General features: G+C 54.3%; 6 protein-coding genes across 6 annotated transcripts; 1 reads left to right on the top strand and 5 right to left on the bottom strand.

The window, feature by feature from the left end:
• Positions 1 to 30: 30 nt before the first annotated feature.
• On the top strand, positions 31 to 4,034 carry CABS01_12327 (CAP-Gly domain-containing protein; the record flags this gene model as incomplete). The annotated part of the gene is made up of 3 exons (XM_060545681.1): positions 31 to 346; positions 510 to 602; positions 682 to 4,034. The coding sequence occupies 3 exons, from the start codon at positions 31 to 33 to the stop codon at positions 4,032 to 4,034; spliced, it is 3,762 nt and encodes a 1,253-aa protein (XP_060396538.1).
• Positions 4,035 to 4,315: 281 nt separating this feature from the next.
• On the bottom strand, positions 4,316 to 5,203 carry CABS01_12326 (uncharacterized protein; the record flags this gene model as incomplete). Its single annotated transcript, XM_060545680.1, has 1 exon — positions 4,316 to 5,203. One exon carries the CDS (start codon positions 5,201 to 5,203, stop codon positions 4,316 to 4,318), a length of 888 nt encoding a protein of 295 aa, XP_060396537.1.
• Positions 5,204 to 6,170: 967 nt separating this feature from the next.
• On the bottom strand, positions 6,171 to 8,760 carry CABS01_12325 (uncharacterized protein; the record flags this gene model as incomplete). Its single annotated transcript, XM_060545679.1, has 6 exons — positions 6,171 to 6,278; positions 6,332 to 7,113; positions 7,179 to 7,464; positions 7,530 to 7,577; positions 7,652 to 7,819; positions 8,266 to 8,760. Coding segments are annotated over 6 exons (1,887 nt in total), but the record flags the coding sequence as incomplete, so codon positions are not given.
• A 2,537-nt stretch (positions 8,761 to 11,297) lies between these two features.
• On the bottom strand, positions 11,298 to 13,821 carry CABS01_12324 (fungal specific transcription factor domain-containing protein; the record flags this gene model as incomplete). The annotated part of the gene is made up of 5 exons (XM_060545678.1): positions 11,298 to 11,961; positions 12,011 to 12,544; positions 12,602 to 12,759; positions 12,816 to 13,550; positions 13,630 to 13,821. The coding sequence occupies 5 exons, from the start codon at positions 13,819 to 13,821 to the stop codon at positions 11,298 to 11,300; spliced, it is 2,283 nt and encodes a 760-aa protein (XP_060396535.1).
• A 3,632-nt stretch (positions 13,822 to 17,453) lies between these two features.
• Positions 17,454 to 18,563, bottom strand: CABS01_12323 (orotidine 5'-phosphate decarboxylase; the record flags this gene model as incomplete). Its single annotated transcript, XM_060545677.1, has 1 exon — positions 17,454 to 18,563. One exon carries the CDS (start codon positions 18,561 to 18,563, stop codon positions 17,454 to 17,456), a length of 1,110 nt encoding a protein of 369 aa, XP_060396534.1.
• Positions 18,564 to 18,650: 87 nt separating this feature from the next.
• CABS01_12322 (uncharacterized protein) lies at positions 18,651 to 19,082 on the bottom strand (the record flags this gene model as incomplete). Its single annotated transcript, XM_060545676.1, has 1 exon — positions 18,651 to 19,082. A coding segment is annotated over one exon (432 nt), but the record flags the coding sequence as incomplete, so codon positions are not given.
• Between the last annotated feature and the right edge of the window lie 2,045 nt (positions 19,083 to 21,127).

The raw sequence follows: 21,127 nt of genomic DNA, 5'->3' as shown, positions 1-21,127 counted from the left end.
ATCTCCCAGTAGACTCACAACCGCGGAACAATGTCGGAGCTCGCAGTTGGCCAGACGGTACGTCTATCAGACGGCCGGACTGGCATCGTTCGCTTCGCCGGTGGAACGCACTTCGCTAGCGGTGATTGGGTGGGCATTGAGCTTGAGGATGATAGCGGGAAGAACGATGGCAGCGTTCAGGGCGAGCGATACTTTGACTGTGCCCTTGGGCATGGCATGTTTGTGCGCCCGACGACATTGGCCATCATCGCCCAGGCGCCTGCTCCGGCGGCGAAGCCAGCAGCTCGCAGGCCTAGCCGGCCGAGCAGCTTCAATCCTGGCGCTGGGAGGACGACCAGCGACACGGGTTTGACTAAGAGGATGAGTCTGAATGCGCCGAGTCCTAGTCCGGGACCTAAGGTGTCCCGGCCGGGGAGTACATTGAGGGTGAGTGTACAGATACCTGTGTATACCAAGAGCAACGACTCACCATGGGTATGTAGTCACCGACCAAGTCACCCACAAAACAGCTCGGATCAGCAACATCGAGTACCGCGCCATCGCGAACTACCACACCGTCCAATACACGTACACCAGCTACAGCTGCCAAAACGCGGCCAAGCGTGGGAACCTCTCGCAGCTCCATGGGACCTCCACCGATACCCGCCAATAGAACCACGAGACAACCCTCGACATCTTCAGCTCCCACACGGCCCACCCCAGGAAGACCTAATAGTGGTCGACTTTCCATCTCTGGACGGACTGCGGGTTCTGCGAGAAGGCCCTCCGCGGACATGGGAGCTGGGAAGAACGCCGACAGCGGTGAAGACGCAGGTGCCACGTCTCCCAACAAAGATGGCGAGACAAGCCCCGTGAGAGCAAGGACAAAGGCTTTGGAGAAGCTCACATCAGGCTCCGCGTCTACAACGCCTACAAGCTCAACAAAACCAGCGACAACCGCCCGTTCTACACCAAATGCCGCCGCTGCGAATAGAGAGATAGAGGACCTCAAGGCCAAGCTGAAAGTGCTTGAGAGAAAGAGATTGGAGGACAGAGAGAAGTTGAAGCAATTGGACCAGGTCCAAGGCGAGCGGGACAGATTCCAGTCCATCATAGAAAAGTTGCAGGCGAAATATCAGCCTCAGCAAAGCGAGAACAATGAGTTGCGAAAACAATTAAAGGAGGCAGAGGAGAGGTTCGAATCCATCGAATCAATGCAGATGGAGCATGAGACCGCCTTGGAGCTGGCCACATTGGACCGTGAGATGGCTGAAGAGACGGCCGAGGTTCTTAAGGTTGAACTTGAGGCTCTGAAGCAGAAGTCGGAAGAGCTTGAGCTCGAAGTGGAAATTCTCCGCGAAGAGAATGCGGAATTCGGCCAGGGTATGTCAGCGGAAGACCGAGCCAGCACCGGATGGCTGCAGATGGAGAGGACGAACGAGCGGCTCCGCGAAGCTCTCCTGCGATTGCGCGACTTGACTCAGCAACAAGAGGAGGAGCTCAAGGACCAAATCAAGACTTTGGAGGATGATCTCCAAGAATTTGGCACCGTTAAGGAGCAGTTTGATGCGGCGAAAGAAAAGTTGGCCCAATCCGAGGCTGCAGTTGAGGATCTTCGGCAACAACTCGATAATGCTTTGGGCGCTGAAGATATGATCGAGGACCTCACTGAGCGTAACATGAGCATGTCTGAGCAAATCGAAGAACTCAAGGCCGTCATCGAAGATCTCGAAAACCTAAAGGAGATCAACGACGAGCTGGAGATCAACCACGTCCAGAACGAAAAGGAGATGCAAGAGGACCTCGACTTCAAGGACAGCGTCATCACGGAGCAGGCGCGACGGGCGGGCGAGCAAGAGGAGGCCCTGGAGGACATGGAATACACCCTGTCCCGCTTCAGAGGACTGGTCACAAGCTTGCAGAGCGACCTCGAGGACATGCGGGCGTCACATGCTGTGACCGAGACGGAATCCGAGCAGCTTAACAGCAAGTCTCGCGCTATGATGGACCTGAACATGAAGCTCCAGATCTCCGCCTCCAAGGCCCAAGTCAAGACGATCGACCTCGAGCTACGACGACTGGAGGCTCAGGAGGCCGAGCAACACTTGGAGATTGTCAAGATGTTCTTGCCTGATACCTACAAGGAGGACCAAGACTCTGTGCTTGCTCTGCTGAGGTTTAGGAGATTGGCCTTCAAGGCCGAGCTCCTGCAGTCGTTCATCAAGGAGCGTGTCAACGGCCAACCTCATCCTGGCCACGAGGACGACGTCTTTGCTGGCTGCGATGCTATTGACAAACTTACATGGGTCGCTTCTATGTGCGAGCGCTTCACTAACGCCATCAGCCACTGCTCGATTGAACAGTTCCAGCGGTTCCAGAATGCCTTGTTTGAGCTGGAGCCAGTGGAGCGGGCGCTGAACGGATGGATCGACGGCTTGCGACGAGATGACCTCAAGGAGCAGAAGTGTGCGGACGAACTCCAGCGCACGATTGCGCTCATGTCTCATCTCGCTGAAGTTCACCTCACCAACGAGCTGCCCGACTTTGCCGAGGACACGTACATGCAGACTGTCGTCATGCAGAGCCATCTTGAGTCTGCCGGAGCCACCTTTGCTGCTTTGCGTGGAATGGTCCAGAGAGTTGTGCCCCCCGAGTCTGAAGACGATGAGATGGCGCAGCACTTTAGCAAGAAATCCGAGTTTGTCGTTGCTCAGACCCGGAGTGCCAAGGTTATTGCTGGGAAGGCTGTGCGGGCCCTGCAAGATCTCAAGTCTCGCTCGCTGGCGTTGCCGCAAGAGACCAAGGAGTCCTTTGAGCAGTGCCAGGATGCCACTCAACAGCTGGCAGCGTTGGCTCGTGAGATTGGCTCCGACTTGCATACGCTCCTACACGAGGAAGGCCGTAACGAGCCCTTTACGTACCGCGAAGTCCAGGATACAATCTCCAAGGCCACCACCAAGGTTACCATGTCGAGCGAGTCCGACCTCTTCTCAACGTACCTGTCTAGGCTTCGTACTCTTACCAGCCAGATCTCAGACCTGGCCGCACTTAGCGCAGATTTGTCCCAGACGCAAGAGTTTGAAGTCAGCCCCGCACCGTGGAAGCTTCGTTCCCAGGAGCTCAAGGCCATCAAGACAATCCCCGTCGATGCGGAGGAGGAGATGCGCCGCCTTAAGGAGGAGCACAACGAAGCCCGCGTGGCGATTGCGCAGCGCGACGAGAATCTGAGCACGGCCAACCTCAAGATTGAGACCCTCGAGTCGAGGATGAAGGATGCTAATGCCAAGGCTTCCCGCATTGAGGATCTCGAGGCGCAGATCGAGGCTGCGAAGCAAAAGGCTGCTAGTCTCAAGGAAGACATTGATAAGCAAGACCGCGAGCTCAAGACACTGGAGACGGACCGCGACAAGTGGAAAAAGATTGCCGGCGACAGCAAGGCTTTCGCGGACGGCGCCGGTGCAGCGGGCGCCAAGGCCGGCCAGGAGCGGGCGGTTGCTACGGCGCGCGAGATGGATGCTCTCAAAAGCGAGATTGCGAGCCTGCAGGCTGCCGTGCGATACCTTCGCGAGGACAACAGGCGCGCCAGGACGACGGAGCAGCACAACTACGACTGGCTGGCGGAGCCGCTCACCAAGTCACCTTCCGTCGTGGAACAGCGCCGCGCCCTCGTCGTGGCGGAGGGCAAGGATGTTCTCAGCGAGCTGGTCAAGTTCACAACGTCGGCCCGCGTATACGACCTTGCTTCCCTGCCGGAGGACAAGCTCGCGTGGAAGCCAGCGCGCAGCACGCCGCAGTACCACGCGGCCAAGCAGAGGGAGGACCTCGCGGCGTGGAACAGCTGGCGGAACTCGGTGCTCAAGAAGTCCGAGGTCGTGCTAGGGCGCAAGGATGGGGCGGCGGCGGAGAAGAGGCAGATGATGAAGAGCGTGGCGGCGAGATTGCAGATTCGTTTGCCGGACGCGGACGGCAAGATGGTGCCCGGCGGCGGGAGGGATGTGCAGATTGTGGGATCGCGCGAGTGGGAGGGGATACAGGGCCGACTGGCGGCAGTATGATTATCATGGAAGCGATGCGATGTGGCAGAAGGACTAGTAGGATGTTAAATACCCCCTGAATCCCAACCTTATTCTTCAAGTCTAGCATGCTTAGATTGGGCTCCCTCAGCCTTTTTCTACGACCTTCCCCTTTGTATCCCCGTGATGTCGTTTCAACTTGTTGACCATTGACCGTTGGCCGTGGTATGTTTTTTCATGATGATGCTTAGAACTCCTTGGATGTGGTCCACCCCTGGTTTCCCTTTTGACGACTCTCTTTCTCTTTTCTCCGACAGTCCACTTCAAGCCTTGCCCTTGCCCTTCTTCTTCTTACCAGCCTTCTCCTCAGCACCGCTACCACCACCACCCAAAGCACCGCCCTGAGCCTGCTGCATCAACGCCGCCATCGGGTCCCCGCCCCCCTGCATCTCCTTCATCATATCCTTGAACAAGTTCTCGCTGACGCCGCCGCCCGTCATGGCGGGACTGATATACGGCAACAGCTCGCCCATCTTCCACCCGCGCGGGACGGCAGGCCTAGGCCACGGCTTGCTGGGATCGTGCGCGGGAGCACCCTGCACGCGCGCCTTTAGGGCGGCGCTGTCCTCCGTCGTCGGGTTGCGCTTGAGGTGCTCGGCGACGAGGATGTACAGGTGGTGCTTGTTCTTGATCTCCTGACACCCCGCGGGGCGGCTCGCCGCGCTGGCTTTGCCGCCGTCCGGGCCGAGTTGGCCGTTGAAGCGCGTGCGGATCTTGACGCGGCCCGGGTTCGCCCAGTCCTTTGGGTGGAATTTGGCGGGCTCGAAGAGCGTCGGCAGGCGGAGGGCGGCGCAGGCGTTTACGATTTCGCGGGCGATGGGGTTCTCTACGGCAAGGGATTTGGGGACGCGGCGGCCTTCGGCGCGGGTGCGGCGGGCGTCAAAGTAGATTGGGTAGAGGCACTGGAAGTCTGCGTATTGCTTCTGGTCGACGGTCGTTTGGAACTCGGAGGAGCCGCCGCGGGGGCCTGGGCCGCTGGCGGCGGCGGGGGGGATGGTGGAAGGGTTGATTTGCGGTGCGCGTGGTGCTGACGATTTGGGCTCGACGCGGCGCATAATGTCGTTGTCGGCAAAGTCGTCAATGTCGCCCTCGGAGGGGTCTGATGCCTCGAGGTCGCTGTCTTCGACCTCCTCTATGCGTGGGTGCGACATGGTGGTTGTGGTTTGTGTGGGGGGTTGTTGGTGTGGTATTGTCTGGCGGACTATCTGTGATCGCCACTTCTTGTTTTGTACCCGATTGAGCTCGTGGCTCTCGAGGTATCAGTCGCTTCGGGAGCTTTCGTCGTCGTCGTTGGTGGTGGGTTTGGAGGCCTGGCAGATGCGAGGTGAGGATACAGTTGTGGATTGAAGAGGAGGCTCTCGCTCTCTCTGCTAATCCACTCTGGGATTTTGGCCGGCAGGTGTGGGGTTGGTTGCAAGACCACGGCTCGTGGTGGGGTTTGGGTTGGAGTGGCGGGGTCCACTATCTCGCTGGGGCTCGGCAGACAGGCACAGGGCATTACTTCACCTCAGCTCATGGGTAGCTTACAGACGAAGGTATACACAAACACTCGTTTTTCCCTCTGCAAATAACCTGCAGCTTCATGGATGTGGCAAGAGCGATGGCTTTTCGTTAAAACAAAGAAAAAATGCCTACGAGGGAATTCGAACTCATGATCTTCAAAAATATAAGCCACCGGGGGTCAAGATGCTAGCGCGGAGGTCGGGAGTGAGCAGTCGCAACTATAACGCCAACACGTCTCCTCATCCGATGGTGACAATCTGAGCAAATTGCTGACCCATATAGCTAGAGCGTGATGCAATGGTTTTGCAGGGCCAGAAATTCAGGTACGATTGGTCCTCCCTCAAGCGCTACGTGAGCCTCACTGCATGAGGAAAATATCTGGAAAACAGCCATCCATGTATAGCTATACGAAGCTCATTTGGCAAGCTCAAATTGCCAGTGAGAAAGCTAACCATACAAAAATTAATTCTCAAAAAGCGAACCTAGTACGTTGAGAGACCAGCAGCAGATGAGTTACGACTTTCTGTGCCACAGCCAATTCCATGTGCCATAGCAAATCCTGTCCCTTTGTCCTTTTGTCTCTCCTTCCTTCCAAAATCGGCTTCTCGAAGCCGTTCAGTTTTCGTAAATTTTGGCATTCTTGAACTTTGTGCCAGGTGGATGATCCTCAACTCTAAACTTGCAATACGGGTGGGTGCAGGTGGTTCCAGTCACGCTAGGACACTGCGAGACTTGTTAGTACACCTGTTCTGCAAGAGTGAAAGGCAAAGACTTACATGATGTCCGTAAATGCAGTTTTCCACGTCACACTCTTGACCGCTGGTGCAGGGGTTGAGACGAGTCAAATGGGCAATGGCGTTAATTTCATCCGGGTTGGGCTTGTATTTGTGTTCGAAGCAGCACTCATCGCCCTTGGCACAAGGACCGCGCAGGTAATGGTTGTTGCACAGCTTGTCCTTGCCTGTTCGTTTCTTAATATTGTCCATGGCTGTTGCGTTGATGGGGATGGGGGGATCCAAGCCACGCTCGCCAGGGTTCCATGCCGGTGTTGCCACTTTTGGCTCCGGAGCCTTTCGAGCTGGAACATTGACGGATATTTTAGCCAACGGGGTGGTGATGACAGGCGGCGGGCTAGCCTTAGCGGTGACCCCGGCCCAGGAAGAAGAGGCTGTCGTCGCCAATGTAGCAGGGGGTGAGGTTGGCGAAGCCACCATCACAGGCGAAGATATTGACGCTCTAGATGGAGCCGGAAAGAAAGGTACCGACGCTGGTGCCTGCGCCGAAGATCTGGCGTATGCCTCGGCACGTTCAGCAGCGCGGTCGCCGCTTCTATCAATGAGCTTTTGGTTTCGGAAAAGGCTGGGTAGCGGGTCGAGGATATGAACGTTGGTGTTTTTTAGCTCTCTGACCGTAGCGACGCCCTCAATTAGACTGACTCTTGAGCGAGTATCTGTATCTTGAAGGATTTCATCGAGGAAAGGGGCATAACCAGCATCGTGGGAAATGCCTAGCAAAATCTGTCTGCAGTTGTAGTTTCGCAGATGCCAGCGGGTGGCCTCTATGGCAATGTTAGCCCATGTGTCACTACTACAACATCGCCATCTAGTCTCGTGTACAACGCACCTTTGATCTTCGAGTCGGCACGTTCCTTACCGTGACCAACGTCGATGAAATCAAACGAAGCTTTGGCCTGTGTGAAACCCAGAGAAAACTCCCTGAGCTCGGACTCGCTATCGAGGCAGCCATCTCTGCGCATAGCACGTCCAAGACCGGATAGATTGGCGCAGACTTTGGCGACGATTTCAACCTCACCCGACTGGCTGCCAACATACTCGGCAACGGCAGTTCGGAGGGCGTAGGCGGCTTGCTTGCCGCCCTCGATACCTTGTCTGATAAACGATTCTTGGAACTATTGAGAAGGCGCCGAAATTAGCATTACATCGAAAACCCGAGGTAGTAGTCGGGGCTACATACAAGAAGTCCATCTCCATCAATTAGAATCAAGACGTAGGGATTGCGATTCTGCGAGGTTTAGTCACTCTGGAGCTCAAGGGTGGGGAAGAAGCTGCTGGACAGCAGACGGCGCCGCTGTCTACCTTCATGTAGCTGTTATCATAATCAAGCTCTTGCAGCATCTGCTGCATCTCTCTTCTGGAAGTGGTAGCATGCTCGAGGTCGAGCTTTGCATTGCGCAACTCCTGCTTGAGTATCTGATTTTCATCGGCATATTGGCCCTGAATTTCTTTGCAGTATATCAAAAGGTCCTGTGGTATCAAACGAGGTTAGCGGAATGTAACTTTGGTCAAGGTTCATAACCTTGTTCAGAGGGGCGGTCCCATGTTGGGATGGACGGGAATAGCAGTTCGTCGCGTCTCGTGCAGGTGGATTGAGAGTGGGCTTGGAAAGGTGGCGATGAGGGAAGTAGGGGATCAGCAGCCGAAGCGCGTCAACAACGATAGCTGCAGCGCCAACGCCAAACAGGCGCTGAAGCTAGACGCGGTAGCAAAAGTTGACGACATGCCTCGAAAAGCTCGAGCTCAAGCTCAAGCTGGGGGTGGCTTTGCTGCGGGACCCTGTCGAGCAAGGGACAGGAAGCTTTGGTCTCTCTGCAGACGCAGACCAGCCGTGGAAAGGACGCAGAAGATTCAACCGGGAGAAGGGGTGGGCAGGCAATGGCAAACCATGAGGGAAGTGAAAAACGCAAACGTACCTTCATCAACTGGTCGCTGGCGTTCTGGTAACCCTGCAAGTTCTGATACCGAGTGACAAAGTCCATGATCTCTGGCTTATCCAAGGCCATTTTGGTGGATGGTTTTTCTTTCTTAATGCCTGATCCGATGGCCGAAGGCAAGGTGTTGCTCGGCGAGAAAGGAAAAGAATGCAACGGAGATTGGCTACTGGTGCGAAGGTAAGGTGGGAGAACAGGGGCCGAATTGTTGGTGTTGATGCCCAGGTTGTTGGTGTCAAAAGGCGACCGGGTGGTCGTGGTATGAGTGGTGGTGGGCATCTTTTTCTTTTTTTTCCCCCTCCTTCCCTCAGGCAAAGTGAGAGCTGCTTTTTTTTTCTGCCACCAGTCAGATTCAGCGAGCGAAATAAATTGAGAGAGCCCAAGCAGGAAGAAGAGTGAGAAAGGTGAGGCGGACGCTGCAGTCCTTGTGTGCCAAAGGGAAAAGGCAAGAAGTCGCGGCGGTAGTCTCAACTGCTGCACTCTCTATTGGCGCCAGCAGGTGCAGGTGCAGGTACGGTAGATAGGTGGGTGAGTGAGTGAGTGAGCGAGTGAGTGAGTGCGTGTGCGTGTGTGTGTGTGTGTGTGTGTGTGTGTGTGTGTGTGTGTGTGTGTGAGTGAGTGTTGTGCTTGGACGGGACGTGGATGTGTGGATGACCGTAGTGCTTGTGCTTGGTGCTTGGGTAGGTGGTAAAAAAATAAAAAATAAAAATGTAGGTGAAAGTACCGTGCCTGCCTCGTGTGCTTGTGATGCTTTGGTGCGATGGCCCAGCCGGATCAGGCAGATAGTGTGCTCTGCTGCAGATGTCGCTGTAGCAAGAAATGCGCCTAGCCAGTACGTAGCAGGTTACGTCTCTTCTGGAAAGCGATTTATGAGAGGTAAGGTGAGGTAACCTTTCGACTAGGCTTGTGTGTGCAATATATGAGAACCGCGTAGGTAGGCAGGTGGTTTGATGATATGAGGAAAAAAAGTCTTTGTGGCTAAACCCTTTCTTCACATCTAGAGCTTCGTGTGATCTGCAATAAGAACCTCGAGAGCTGTGAAAGGCAAAAAAAGCCAAGACAAGTGGATAGGGAACCAAAAGTGTAAGAATCTGGAAAGCAAAATAAGATGCAGCCAAAGAAAGGAGAGACAAGCACTTAGAGACTACCTTAGCGCAGCTCACGTCTCGTCGATCGGCGATGGGATTGATAAGGTTGATAGCTGGACAGGGCTGGAGTTTGGGGGCAGAAGAGGACGTTCAAGATGGTCGGTTCAGGCAAAAAGTCATGGGTAATCGAGTAAAGGGAGGTAGTACCTGAGGGCTGAAAAGGTGAGGTGTGACCGACCGGTTGAAGGTGAAGCAGTGCCAAAAAGCCTCTGATGGTGCGTCTTGAGAGAGCGAGTAGAGGCTACGAGGGCAATGTAACGCCAGGCAAGACGATAGACAATGGGGTAGGATCGGGATTCGACTAGACCAGGATTCAGGATGGAGGTTGGCTGGTAGATGGGGTCTCTGAGGCGAGAGGGCGGGAGTACGGATATGTCTGAGGTTGAGACGAGGTAAGTCAAATAAACGGCGGGTGCCGTAGATATTTTGTTTAAGAAAAAGTTGGAATGGCAGCAGCTTCTTTCCCTTTCCTGTACTTTACGAATAAGGGTCAATAAGACGGGTTTATGTAAAAGGTGGAAGAAAACGAACAAATATTGCAGACGTGTCTGCGAGACGGAATAACGCAGCAACAAACGGATTTTGGGTTGAAAGATGCCAGCCGTCTGTTGTCTGTTGTCTGCTTCCTCTCCCAATCGATACCTGACAGCAGAGAGTGACGGGAAGCGGTGAAGCCACCACCGGATTCTAGTATATCGATCTGCTGGGACCCGGGATGCGGAAAGCAGGATGAGCGCTCACTCGCCGGATGCGAATGGATGGCGGGGGTAATCTTTCTTGACCCAACCTAGGCACGGGTAGACTTCCAATTGTCAAGAGATGGGGAAATGTTCACAAGTGACATTCGAGAAACCGTGGGAAGTTGATTGCATAGGCAAAAAAGCAAGCGTCCGATAAGATGTTAGACACGCCACAACACAACTCGTTGGCTGGCGGAAATTGATTTTTTTTTTCTTCCTCTACGGATATGGTGTTGGTGCCATACTGTCTGGACCCCGGAAAAAATTGTTAAACTGGCATACGAAAAAAAAAAAAGTTTACCACTGGTCCCAATCGTCATAGGCCGCAAGGATATGCGTACCTTTCATCCCACAAGACACCGGTGACACCCATTCCCCAGTACGCCGAACGACACAAAACCTCGAATCGGAACATGGACATGACGGCAACAGAAAAGTACACTCAGGGTATACATAGGATATATTATGGTCATCTATGCATCCTCGTTGTTGTATCTGCCTCAACCATTCTTGGCTACCTGCTGGCTGACGACTACCTAGCAACGGCTGCGATGTGCCTGGCCTGCACCTCGCTCGACTGATTGTCCACCGCTTGTGCATGAGATGCCACTTTAGCGACAACTTGCGAGGCACCACGGAACCCGGTAAGCAGGCACTGGCAGGGCAGCTCCTTCTCCGCTGGCGCTAAATCCACTACCGTTGTCCCACCTGACTGGCCAGCATCCCCCATCAAGGCAGGGGGGTGCCCTTCAGCTGTAAATCATCTGTCCCCCAAGGCGCTCAAGTTCTCGACTTCAATTCAACCCACCAATGCATGCAGCCAATGACAACAACTCAATGTCATGCACTGAACCGCCGCTAGGCCGCGACCTTTTCACCATCTCTTTTTCGACTCTCACCTGCGACGTTCAAGAAAAACGCCTTGCCATCCCTCTTTCCTTTACTGTCTCAATCATCCAAGCCCCTCGCTCCTTCTTCCAGGAGCTTGCAGGCAGATGTTACGGATAGTATCTTACTCCAACTTGAAGGTGAGCGGCTCAGGCTTGAATGTCCCTAAATGGCCTTTGTTTCTGTCCGTTTCAAATATCGTTCCTCAGTCTTCCATATAACGTACGTAGTAAGGGGCTCAAACAGATGACGGGTCGTACTGGTTTAGCAAGTTCCACACACTGTCATTCCCAAAATCTCCTTCGAATGATGTTGTACCAGCCACCGGCGGTGGCGGCGTCGCTGCTCCCCACGCGGGGAGAGATCCGTCGTCCGGTATACCGTTGAGGTCGTGGTAAATGAGGTCTCCCATCGGGAATAGTGGCGCAATCGACGTGAAATCCCAGTTATTGGGTATGTTCCAGTCCGAGGCAGAGGATGGCAAAGGATACGCCGATGCCGCGTCTGATGCCATGGGCAGCGAGGTTGGTGTCGCCACCGTACTGCTCTTGCTCACTGGCGTATCTGCCGTGGCCGCTGTTGCCGTTGACACCGATCCGCGGCCTGAAAGACTGCTGTTGTCTGCCGTCGATGCCGGCGTTGTCTGGGATGCCAGGCTTGACAGGCTCGCTGGTGGCGCCGGGTTTCCTACTGCTTTCTTAAACTTATTAAATATCGCCTGGAGAACTCCCTTTGCCGCCTTTGCAAGAGGGTTTCGCTCTTGCATCGCTTCAAACCTCTCCGTTGTCCAGTGGAAGTGTTGCATAGCGCTGCCTGCCATATCCAGGTTCTCCTTGGGGAACAGGATATATATCGACGCCATGAGCACTACTGCGTCAAAGCTGCCAAAGAACAGCGAGAAACTAGGCAGGCTTGTTAGCCTAATCCGACAGGGAAATGCATGAGACCTACTTTCGCCATGATCCAGCGTCAAGGCCTTGGAATGTGAGCATCTGTCGATGCAACATTTCAATGCTGGCCTTGAGCGCCTCTGTCCGACTCTTTTGCCTGTTAAAGATGTATGGTCGGTGCAGTGCCATTAGATTGAAAAGATTCATCTGCGGTAGGTAAAACCGCACCGACTGTAGCCAGGAGGAGCACAATGGGTTACCGTCCCATTTCGTGTCCGGATTCTCCAGGCGGAAGTATGCAGGTGTGGCCTCGTCGAGTTCCATACATATTTGGTGTACCCGGTCGACCTTGGAATAGTCTTTCGGACACGGGCCGTCGTGCTCAAGCTCGAGGATCTCGCGCATTGGGCCGACGAGCTTGAAAGCCCATATGCTCTTAGTCAACGGGGTTGGAGGGTCTCTCTCGTCATCCCTTGGCGCAATGGGCGTCTTGCGGCGGTCTTTGGGCGGAGGCGCGTCTATTGGTAGACTGGGTGGGAGTATACGCCAGTCGATGCTGCCAGGACGTCCAAGCACAAGCGCACAGTGGATATCCCTGTTTGGTGTCAGCCGAGTCATAAACAGCCATGCTTGCCGTCCGGCAATTGCTCACCATGTCATGAGGACCATGTAAAGCTTTCTCCTCCGCTGAATCAGCCACATGTTCTCGAGCATATCACCAGTGTCATCACTGGCCGGGGAAGGATCCAGGCTATCCCGGTGCATGCCAATCTCTTGAGCATCTCGAATAGCGCTACCAATGGCATGCCACTGCACTCATTATTAGCTTTTTGACGGCCTTAAGCTACGCTCGGGAGTTCACCTACCGATTCCGTAACCTTGGCCATGTATTTGAGAAACGCAGCTCGAAGAAAGTCGGCCTGGACTGTTGTGAGAGTGATTTGCCGCTTACCAAGCAGTGACAAAATGCCAACGCCAGATTCGCTGTAGTCCGCGGCAAGGTCCTCGAAAGTCATGTTCCCAGCATACTTGAGATGATCGTAAAAGTCTTGCGACCCTTCCGGTAGAGTCAACAAGGCCGTCGCCAGTACCTGAAAGAGCAGCGCGGGAAAGACTCGCAAGTCGGGCGAGAGTGCCTGTGGACCAGAGTTGGAAAGCACGCTGAAGGGGATGTTGGACCACTCGGCAAACTGTTCCTTGAAGAGATCCTCCTCAAGCGCATAGTACTGGTGGTTGAACTCGTGAAAGTATACGTCGATGAGCTTTTCGATGTAACCCTTCGCCGGCAGCTGTCTGATCAACGACTTGTATCGCTCCTTGGTCGCAAACTGGTCTTCGACGTGGGCCGCGCCGCCGAGATGCGACAGCTGGCCGTCGCCGTTGGCGCTTTCGATTTTCCTCATCAGACCGAGAGTGGAAGCCCCAGCTTGAGAGTAGCCCCAGTTCGCGGCGGCATTGGAGAGGCTCTGGACATGTGTCGGTCTCGCGCCTTCGCCGTCCGGCTTGCGGTTGTCTTTTGCTGTGGGCGCGCCTGTTTCGTACTTGCAAGCATCCTGTTTGTTGCGCGACTTGCAGTTGGCGCATGGGAGGTCTCGGTCGCACTGCGCACAGAAACTGTGTCAGCTACGAATTGCAATGGCGGGAGGGAGAATTGTTGCGGGCAAGGCCTAGCAAACCAACCTTTTGCTTCCGTCGGTGGCATTCCGTGCAAGAAATCACCACGCGTCTGCGCTTCTTGGGTGGTGGTCGGGCGTCTTGCGTCTGGTTCTGGTTCTGCATTTGGGTCGGTGTTTGAGTTGGACTTGTGCTCGAGTCCTGACCATCCCGCGCCGAGGGTGGTTTCTCGGAGCTGTTCCGCCGATCATCGGCCATGGCCAGCCGTGTAAATGTGTGTATGCGTATATACGGCAAATACTGCGCGGCGGACGTGGTCGTTGAAAGATCGTGTTCGTGGAGGCGCACTCGGGGAACGGCACGATGTTCTCGAATTGTCGGCGCCGTCGCCGCCTCGGGAATTGGTTGTGTCAGTGGTTCAGGGTATTCGGTCCGCAAAGTGGGAGCCGCCTGGATTCGCCGCGAGCTCGGCACGTGGGTTGATGGAGTTGGCTGGGCGTCTGAATATCTTTTCGTAGAGTAGCGCAGGCAGGCGCAAGGCCTGAAATGGAACAGTAGAGAGGCGAAACGAGCAAGAAAACCCGGTGAATGTTGATCTCGGTCGTGGTTCCTCGCGGTGACAGCTGCCGGAAGAGATGGAGGGAGGGATGGACGATTACGGAAGCAGAACTGGTGGGAAAAGTTGGAAAACAGGACCCGCCCACGATCAACCTGTGACTCTCGTCGGCGAGCGAAGCAGATGTCGCCTTAGACTGGGGCACTGTGTGGGAGAGAGCGGAACCTGGTGATTGAGTAAGGTATGGTATAGTGGTGGACTGGAGACACGCCAGGGCGGAAAGAGAGAGCAGCAGCTGCTACTGCGTAAGGTAGGGTAAAGTAGACAGACGTCGTTGGTATTTCGATCGGGGCTGGGAAAGACGATGGTGAGCGTATTCGTAAATATGGGCAACCGGGGTCCAGAAGTAGCAGGCGCTCGCTCTTTCCCTTTGGTAGCCGGGCACCTAGTTAAGGTATAGGTATAGGTATAGGTAGGTACGGATAAGGTAGACAGGCTTCAACTTCTCACACACGCAACTCACTCAACTTGCTGCAAAGGCAAGCAAGCACCTGGTGTTGGCAGTTGCGCTCCTTCCAGTTCCAGTCCAGTTCCAGTCCAGGTCTGCGGCAAGAGCAAGGCAAGGCATGTGGCCGGCGGTGTTGGATTGTGGGGCCGGGAGTTGATCCTGTCTTGTCTGTATGGACTACGGAGAGGTACCTTACACGGTGCTGCGTGCAGTAGAGTAAGGTAAGGTACGTCGACGTATTTTCGTTTTGCCCTTTTCGATTCCTGGGTATCCGCAAGGTGTACTCGGTAAGGTGCAGCAAATTGTAAAATAGGTAGGATATCCCTGAAGCCCCGAGGGATAGGAGAAAAACAAGAAACTCCCGTTGTCAAAGGGCGTTTTCTAAATCCCCATAGTTTTCTTACACGTCCGGCCGGCACTTGGATATGGCTAATGTAAGGTGGTGTATCCGTAAGGTATGCGAAATGTACCGGCCAGCCTTGGACAAAGTAAGGTAGTGTACCATCCGGGATACAACAAAAGCCCATCAACAACAAAAACATCAGATTCAAAAATCCATTGCCCATCCATGGATACATCCATCCCACCCCACCCCCTGCCTGGCCACTCACTCCATCATACTCTGACGACACCGACGGAGCGAACGGCCGGTCCCAAGGGTCACGCAACGATGCTCCAAAGACAGCTAGCTGCTGTTTTGTGATTTGCTGACCTGCAGCTTGTCCCATCGCAATTCCGCCCAAGCTTTCTAGTCCTTCGCCGACATAGATATCTACCTACCTGTATTGTTCGACGTTAGATCGGCAGCGCTTAGGTCACATTGAGAGGCGTCTTGGAGGTTCTTGGGGACAGCAACCCAGGTCACAGCTACCAGGCAGCCATATGGAATTCCCTCCGGCTTTCCTGTACACACCGACTTCTGCAGGTCATGGCGGCATGGAGAAGAAGAACCCGTGTTCCGCACCGTTCGCGTTCGCCCAGGGCAGGTAATAGTCGGGGTTCAAACAGCAAAAAAGCATCGTGCCATTCGTCTTCCGCGGATCGCCTTTCAGGAGGTCGAAGAGAGAGAAAAGGGGACCCGAACAGTAGGAAACACGGCGTGGAGGGGTAGGGCCGGCAGCCTGCCGACAGGGGGCACGGCGCGCCGAAAAATCAATGTAAGATGAGACCGAGAGAGATCTCATCCCACGCCTCACGTCCCACCGTTCCCTCACGTCCCAACGTCCACTTAACATACACGGCCAATGTCCTCTCATGATCCCGTCGCACCAATGCCCTTTCATAGAGCCAGCGTCAGCGATCTGTCGGCATCGTCGTCGTCTAAACAAGTCGGGACGACCTTTTGAAGTAAAAGGCTGTTGGTGCGCTTCCGGTACTTGTATAGTCGTTACTTTACGTGCGTATAGCGTTGTGTTTGTGCTGTGCGGCAGTTGAAGTCAACGCGAGATGGTGCTGTGCACCGGCCGGCCACCCCTTGCTTGATCTTACTTGGTGCGCGTGGCAACGGTGCACACTGCTCAGCTTCGAATTCACCATCATTTTTGGTTTGGGGGGAAAATAGCCTTCTTCATCTTTTGAATCTCGCACCTCACACATCGCGGGACTTGTAGGGAACATGTCGCATCCCGGGGAACCTTGCCCGCCGACCCGACATGCTCTTCTCTCCCTCTCCCTCTCCCTCTCTCTCTCTCTCTCTCTCTTCATTTTCTCTACGGAGTACTCCGTACACAGTAGGGAAGACTCGTAGTGGTAACAGAGAGTCCATTTACCTTTCTAACCATGAGTAGACTTCTTCTGCCTCTAGATCGGACCTGACCCCGTCTCCCCTACTAAGTCGGGTGAGGGTCCCGCCATGGATCTCGTCCATCGGCTTTAGGACTTTGGCCCATTGTCCGCCAAAGTCCGTTGTCCAATCGCCTACGGAGCATACCTGGCTACCTTATGGGCAAACCTCCTCAACTCTTTCTTCCCTTCCATCCCTGTCCCTGTCCCTCCTTTCCCTTTTCCTCTTCCCCGTGCCATGTTTTGTAGTAGCATGCTTGGATGCCACATGCCACACACCATGCCGTCGAGAAACTACTTTGCCGTCAGCTTGTCGCAGAACATTAAGCTATGCTATAGAAGGGTGCGCGATCAACGGCAGTTCAGGGTAGCTCAGGTACATACTTTCCTCAATAGCCGATCACCGACACCTTGCCTTGACTGGACGAGGGATCTGATCTGATCTCAAAACCGAGTAAACCGAGTAAGCCGAGTAAGAAGGAGCTACTCAGAAGAGAACGATAGCAGCAGCCAGCCACTCGTCTTACCCACTACCACACCTCAGAGATAGGATCGATGGAATGGCCGGACGGTGTTGCTCACGATCCAAAGGGTATGCAGCAGACTTGGAGATCGAGGCAAGGGCCATCACATATAGACAAGTAAACGTGGCAGAGAACTGTCATTTCAATGATATATGAACTGCAACTGTCCGCATGCAAGACCTGCATTTGTAGAACCCGCAGAAATCAACGCCGATCCCTTTTTTTTATTTTGCACCCGTCTTCCGGGTCGCCGAGTCCCCCCCGTCTAAGAAATCGCCCCAGTGCCGAGTCCGAATCCCCATCCTCTACGACATGAATACCATTGCAAAACCGAATATGCATGAACCAGCAGTAGCACCCTAGAGAATATGGCGTAAAAGCCCGCCCCGACGTCGGTGCGACTGGGGACAAAAAAACAACGATGGAAAAAAACACGCCTGGGTATTGACTTTGGGTGTGTGTATGAGTTTGGTGGACAGGTGGAGGAGGGTGGTGGATGTGTGTGTAAGAGACGAGCCGTCTATGCCACACGGGAGAGATAGGCTTTCCAGGCCTTCCTGCGGTATCTCTCGGCCTCCGATTGAGGATCACCCGCCTTCAGGATACCACGACCAACGATAACGACATCAGTGCCGCAAAGCTCAACAAGCTTTTGAGGCGTGTTGTATTGCTGTCCCTTGCCGTCACCCGCAACGGCGCCGTTCTCCTCGTCACCTTCCGGCGGCAACTGGCATCCCGGTGTCATGTGAATGAAAGAGTCTTCTGGCTCGGTGTTGAGGCTCTCCTGGGACACGAAGCCCATGACGAAGTTCTTGTTCTCCCTAGCCGCTTCGACACAAGCGTCGGTGTACTCCTTGTTCATGAAGTTACCGGCACTGGACATTTGCGCCAGGATGAGAAGACCACGGTCCATGGGGGCCTCCTCGATTCCGGCGTACAGAACCTCGTCAGAGCTGTGGGACTCGTTTCTCGGGAATCGAGGGGAAGGCGCAGGTTCGAAGTGCTGTGTCAAAGTCGTGATGGAGACAATGCTGCCCTTGCGTCCGTTGACGTCGTTTGGTCGTGGAGTGCCAATGGTATGTTCATACGAATCCCCATTGTTGTCCTCATCGTAGTCGTCGAAACTCTCCGACCTCGGGGTTCCAACCGTAACCGACGTCTTGACCTCGTAAGGGTACCTTTCGCGCCATCTTGCGGCTGCCTCTGCGAGAGCTGTGACGGCGGCCTTGCCCGGAACCATGTTGACGTTGATGATGTGCGCCCACTCGATAATCCTTGCCGACCCAGCGACGTATTGCATTTGGACCGTGTTGCCAATGTCACCGAACTTGCGATCCTCGAAAATCAAGAAACCATGCTTGCGAGCTAGTGCCGCGAGCTTAGCGCCGGTACCAGTCTGCGGGTTGAAGTCCCAGCCGGAGACGATATCGTGATGTGTCTTGAGGACGACAATGGACGGTCCGACCTTGTCGGCGAGGTAGAGCAACTCTCGTGCGGTGGGAACATCGGCGCTGAGGCAGAGGTTGGATGCCTTCAGGTCCATCAATCGGAGGAGGTAGGCTGTGAGCGGATGGCTGGCGGATTCGGCGCGGCCAGCGAAGGTCGCCTTCAAAGTACCGTGAGAGGTCATCCTAGCAGATGTCTCTCGATTCGTCAATACTGTGGTCGAATGCGCGAAAGGGACGTGCTGCGGTACCAGGTTCGTGGGATTTGTACACTACGGCGAGGCTTCCAATTGAAGGAGGTATGTACGGCGGTGGAGAAGGCGAAGGTGCCTGTCTGGGTTGGGTGAAGTTGAAGCCGAGAGGGGGAGGGGGGGATGCCGAGCAAGCGGGAAGAGAGGGGGTGAATTCGGAAGTGACGAAGATGGCTGAGAGAGCGCAAACAGGGTTTTTGTATGGTTAGGTACGAGAGCCACACGAGGGCGTTGCGAATTGCTCAGGTCTGGGGGTGTTCGTGCCGTGCCGGGCTTGGGCTTTGACTTGGAATTGAGAAGCTTGACTAGATGCAACGTGGGCGTGCCGTGACGTGAGGGAGAGACAGATGAAGAGCCGACCAGAGAGTAAAGGGGAAAGGAAGCGCGAGGCGGGAGGCCAGAATAATAAAGTGACGAGACAGCGTGAGGTGGGCTGGACTTTTTTAGTGAGGACTAGAACAGATAATAAGTTAGTGAGAAGTTGATGTGTTGTGTGTGTGTGTGTGTGTGTGCAATGTGACTGTGGGGGTGCGCTTAAGACTAAGGTAGGTAAGGTAGGTACCGAGCAGCTAGGTACGGTAGCCCAGTCTCGTCCGCAGTGAGGTACCTTACTTAGGTACTCCGTACTCTGTCCCAGACTTCCAGTCCCAGTCCCAGTCCCAGTCCCAGGTAAAGCCGCAAGCCGCAAGCCAGGTGTGCTGAGAGCGGCCGACTAAAAAATTGTCGGAGGGGAAACATGGGAGGGAATGGGGGGCTTGGAGGGGGACGATGGAGGGGTTCTCTCATCCGTTCTGCATGTCCAGATCCCCGTAAAAAAAAAAAAAAAAAAAAAAAAAAGGCAAGAAGGGGGCTGGATTGGAGGAGGGGAGGGTGCAGGGTACCTCAGAGGCAAGGGTGCCACTTTTGGGGGCCGGAGCGGGAGATCCAGGAGGAACCAACATAAAAAAGAAAAAGAAAAAAAGTGCATGGGTCATTGAATCAAGAAGACAAGAGAAAAAAAAAAAAGGTACCGTGTCAGTCACAGGAGACGGGAGGAGAGAAGACTGGACTCAGAGAGTACCGGAGAGAAACATTGATGAGAATGCTCTGGTGCTATTTGCTATTAACTTACCTTGGGTAGCAGCAGGCAATATCGGAGGGACCCGAGGGATAGCGTCAATGGAAGGAACCCAAGAGGGAGGAAAAGACGGGATCCTGTCCGATGCCCTTCTCTCCTCCTCTTCCTCTTCTTCCGCCTCCTCCACCTCCGCTCCTTCCTCTTAACTACTTTGCTTGGGCTATCCGTACGGATCCTTTGCCGGGAGTTCTCTACCAAGGTATCTGTAAGGTGAGGTACCTTAGGTAAGGTACGGATAATTGCTCCTACTATGTTCAAGTACCTTGGACCTTGGGCTTGGCAACAAATCCAATGAATTTGCATCAAAAGGCTCATCCATCTGTAGTTTACCTCAATTTTAAAACTCCATGCCCCCTTTTTCTCGCTTCCTACACCATCTTCGTCTACTCGTAGGTACACATCCATTTCCATATTGTCTTGCGGCATGACTACACCGTCATCTACCGTGGTCCGTAAGGTAGCTTTACCTCTCCCGCTAGTCTACAGAGTCCAGCTGCTGCATTCCTGGTGATCGGAATCGGACTGGCCAGGGACACCGCCGTTCTTGGCCAGGCTGGAACATCCCGACACATCCTTGTCGGTGTACGATACTCTGAATCGACAAAGGTACCGTAGTGAGGCACTCACTGCAAGACACCTGGCCTGGTGTTCAAAGGCATTATACAACTGCACAATACGGTGTGGGCTAATTAGGTAGTCGATTACTGATTAGTATTCGTAGTGTACCTATGTCCATAGTCCTAGAACCAAAGCATGCCGACCTTCCATGTGGCATCCCGGCAACCAGACCTGTCCATGCCGCCGCCAATGCCAAACTAAGGGACTGACTTATTCCAGGCATGCCAATGGATGGACTGCGTCGCCGATGGTCACTTGAGCGAATGATTCAATACATAGCCGACTTCAGCTCCCATCACCTCATCTCACCAGGCCAAACCGGCCCCGGAGCTTCGAGGGGCCGCTGACCATACTGCGGCAGATACATTTCGCCATCAAACTATGCCCCCGAAGCCAATCCGAATGGAAAACCATAAAAAAAAATTACAGAAGAAGGGAAGAAACAGGCAAAGCTCGAGCCGCGGCACCTCCCAGGCTCGACGGCAACATGCCTGAGTCGATCCCCAGAGGCAGACCGACGTGGGCGACCAGACGAGATGGGCTCGAACCCACCTTTTGCACGTTCTGGAACAGACCACACGTCCGGCAAAAGTATCTTTCTTTCCCCGATCAGACCCTGCAAATGTGACGTGTAGCCCTGTGGACAAGGGTTTTGATGATTCCTTCTATTTGTGGTGTGTGTTTTTGTACGCCGATGGAACTGTCGCCAAAGACAGCAACCACCACTTGCGCAGGACCGCCCAGCTAACACAATGGTGGTGTC

Source organism: Colletotrichum abscissum, assembly GCF_030869225.1.
Source record: "Colletotrichum abscissum strain IMI 504890 chromosome Unknown Scaffold_37.1, whole genome shotgun sequence".
Classification (NCBI taxonomy): Eukaryota; Fungi; Ascomycota; class Sordariomycetes; order Glomerellales; family Glomerellaceae; genus Colletotrichum; species Colletotrichum abscissum.
This window is presented reverse-complemented; position numbering and strand designations above follow the sequence as displayed.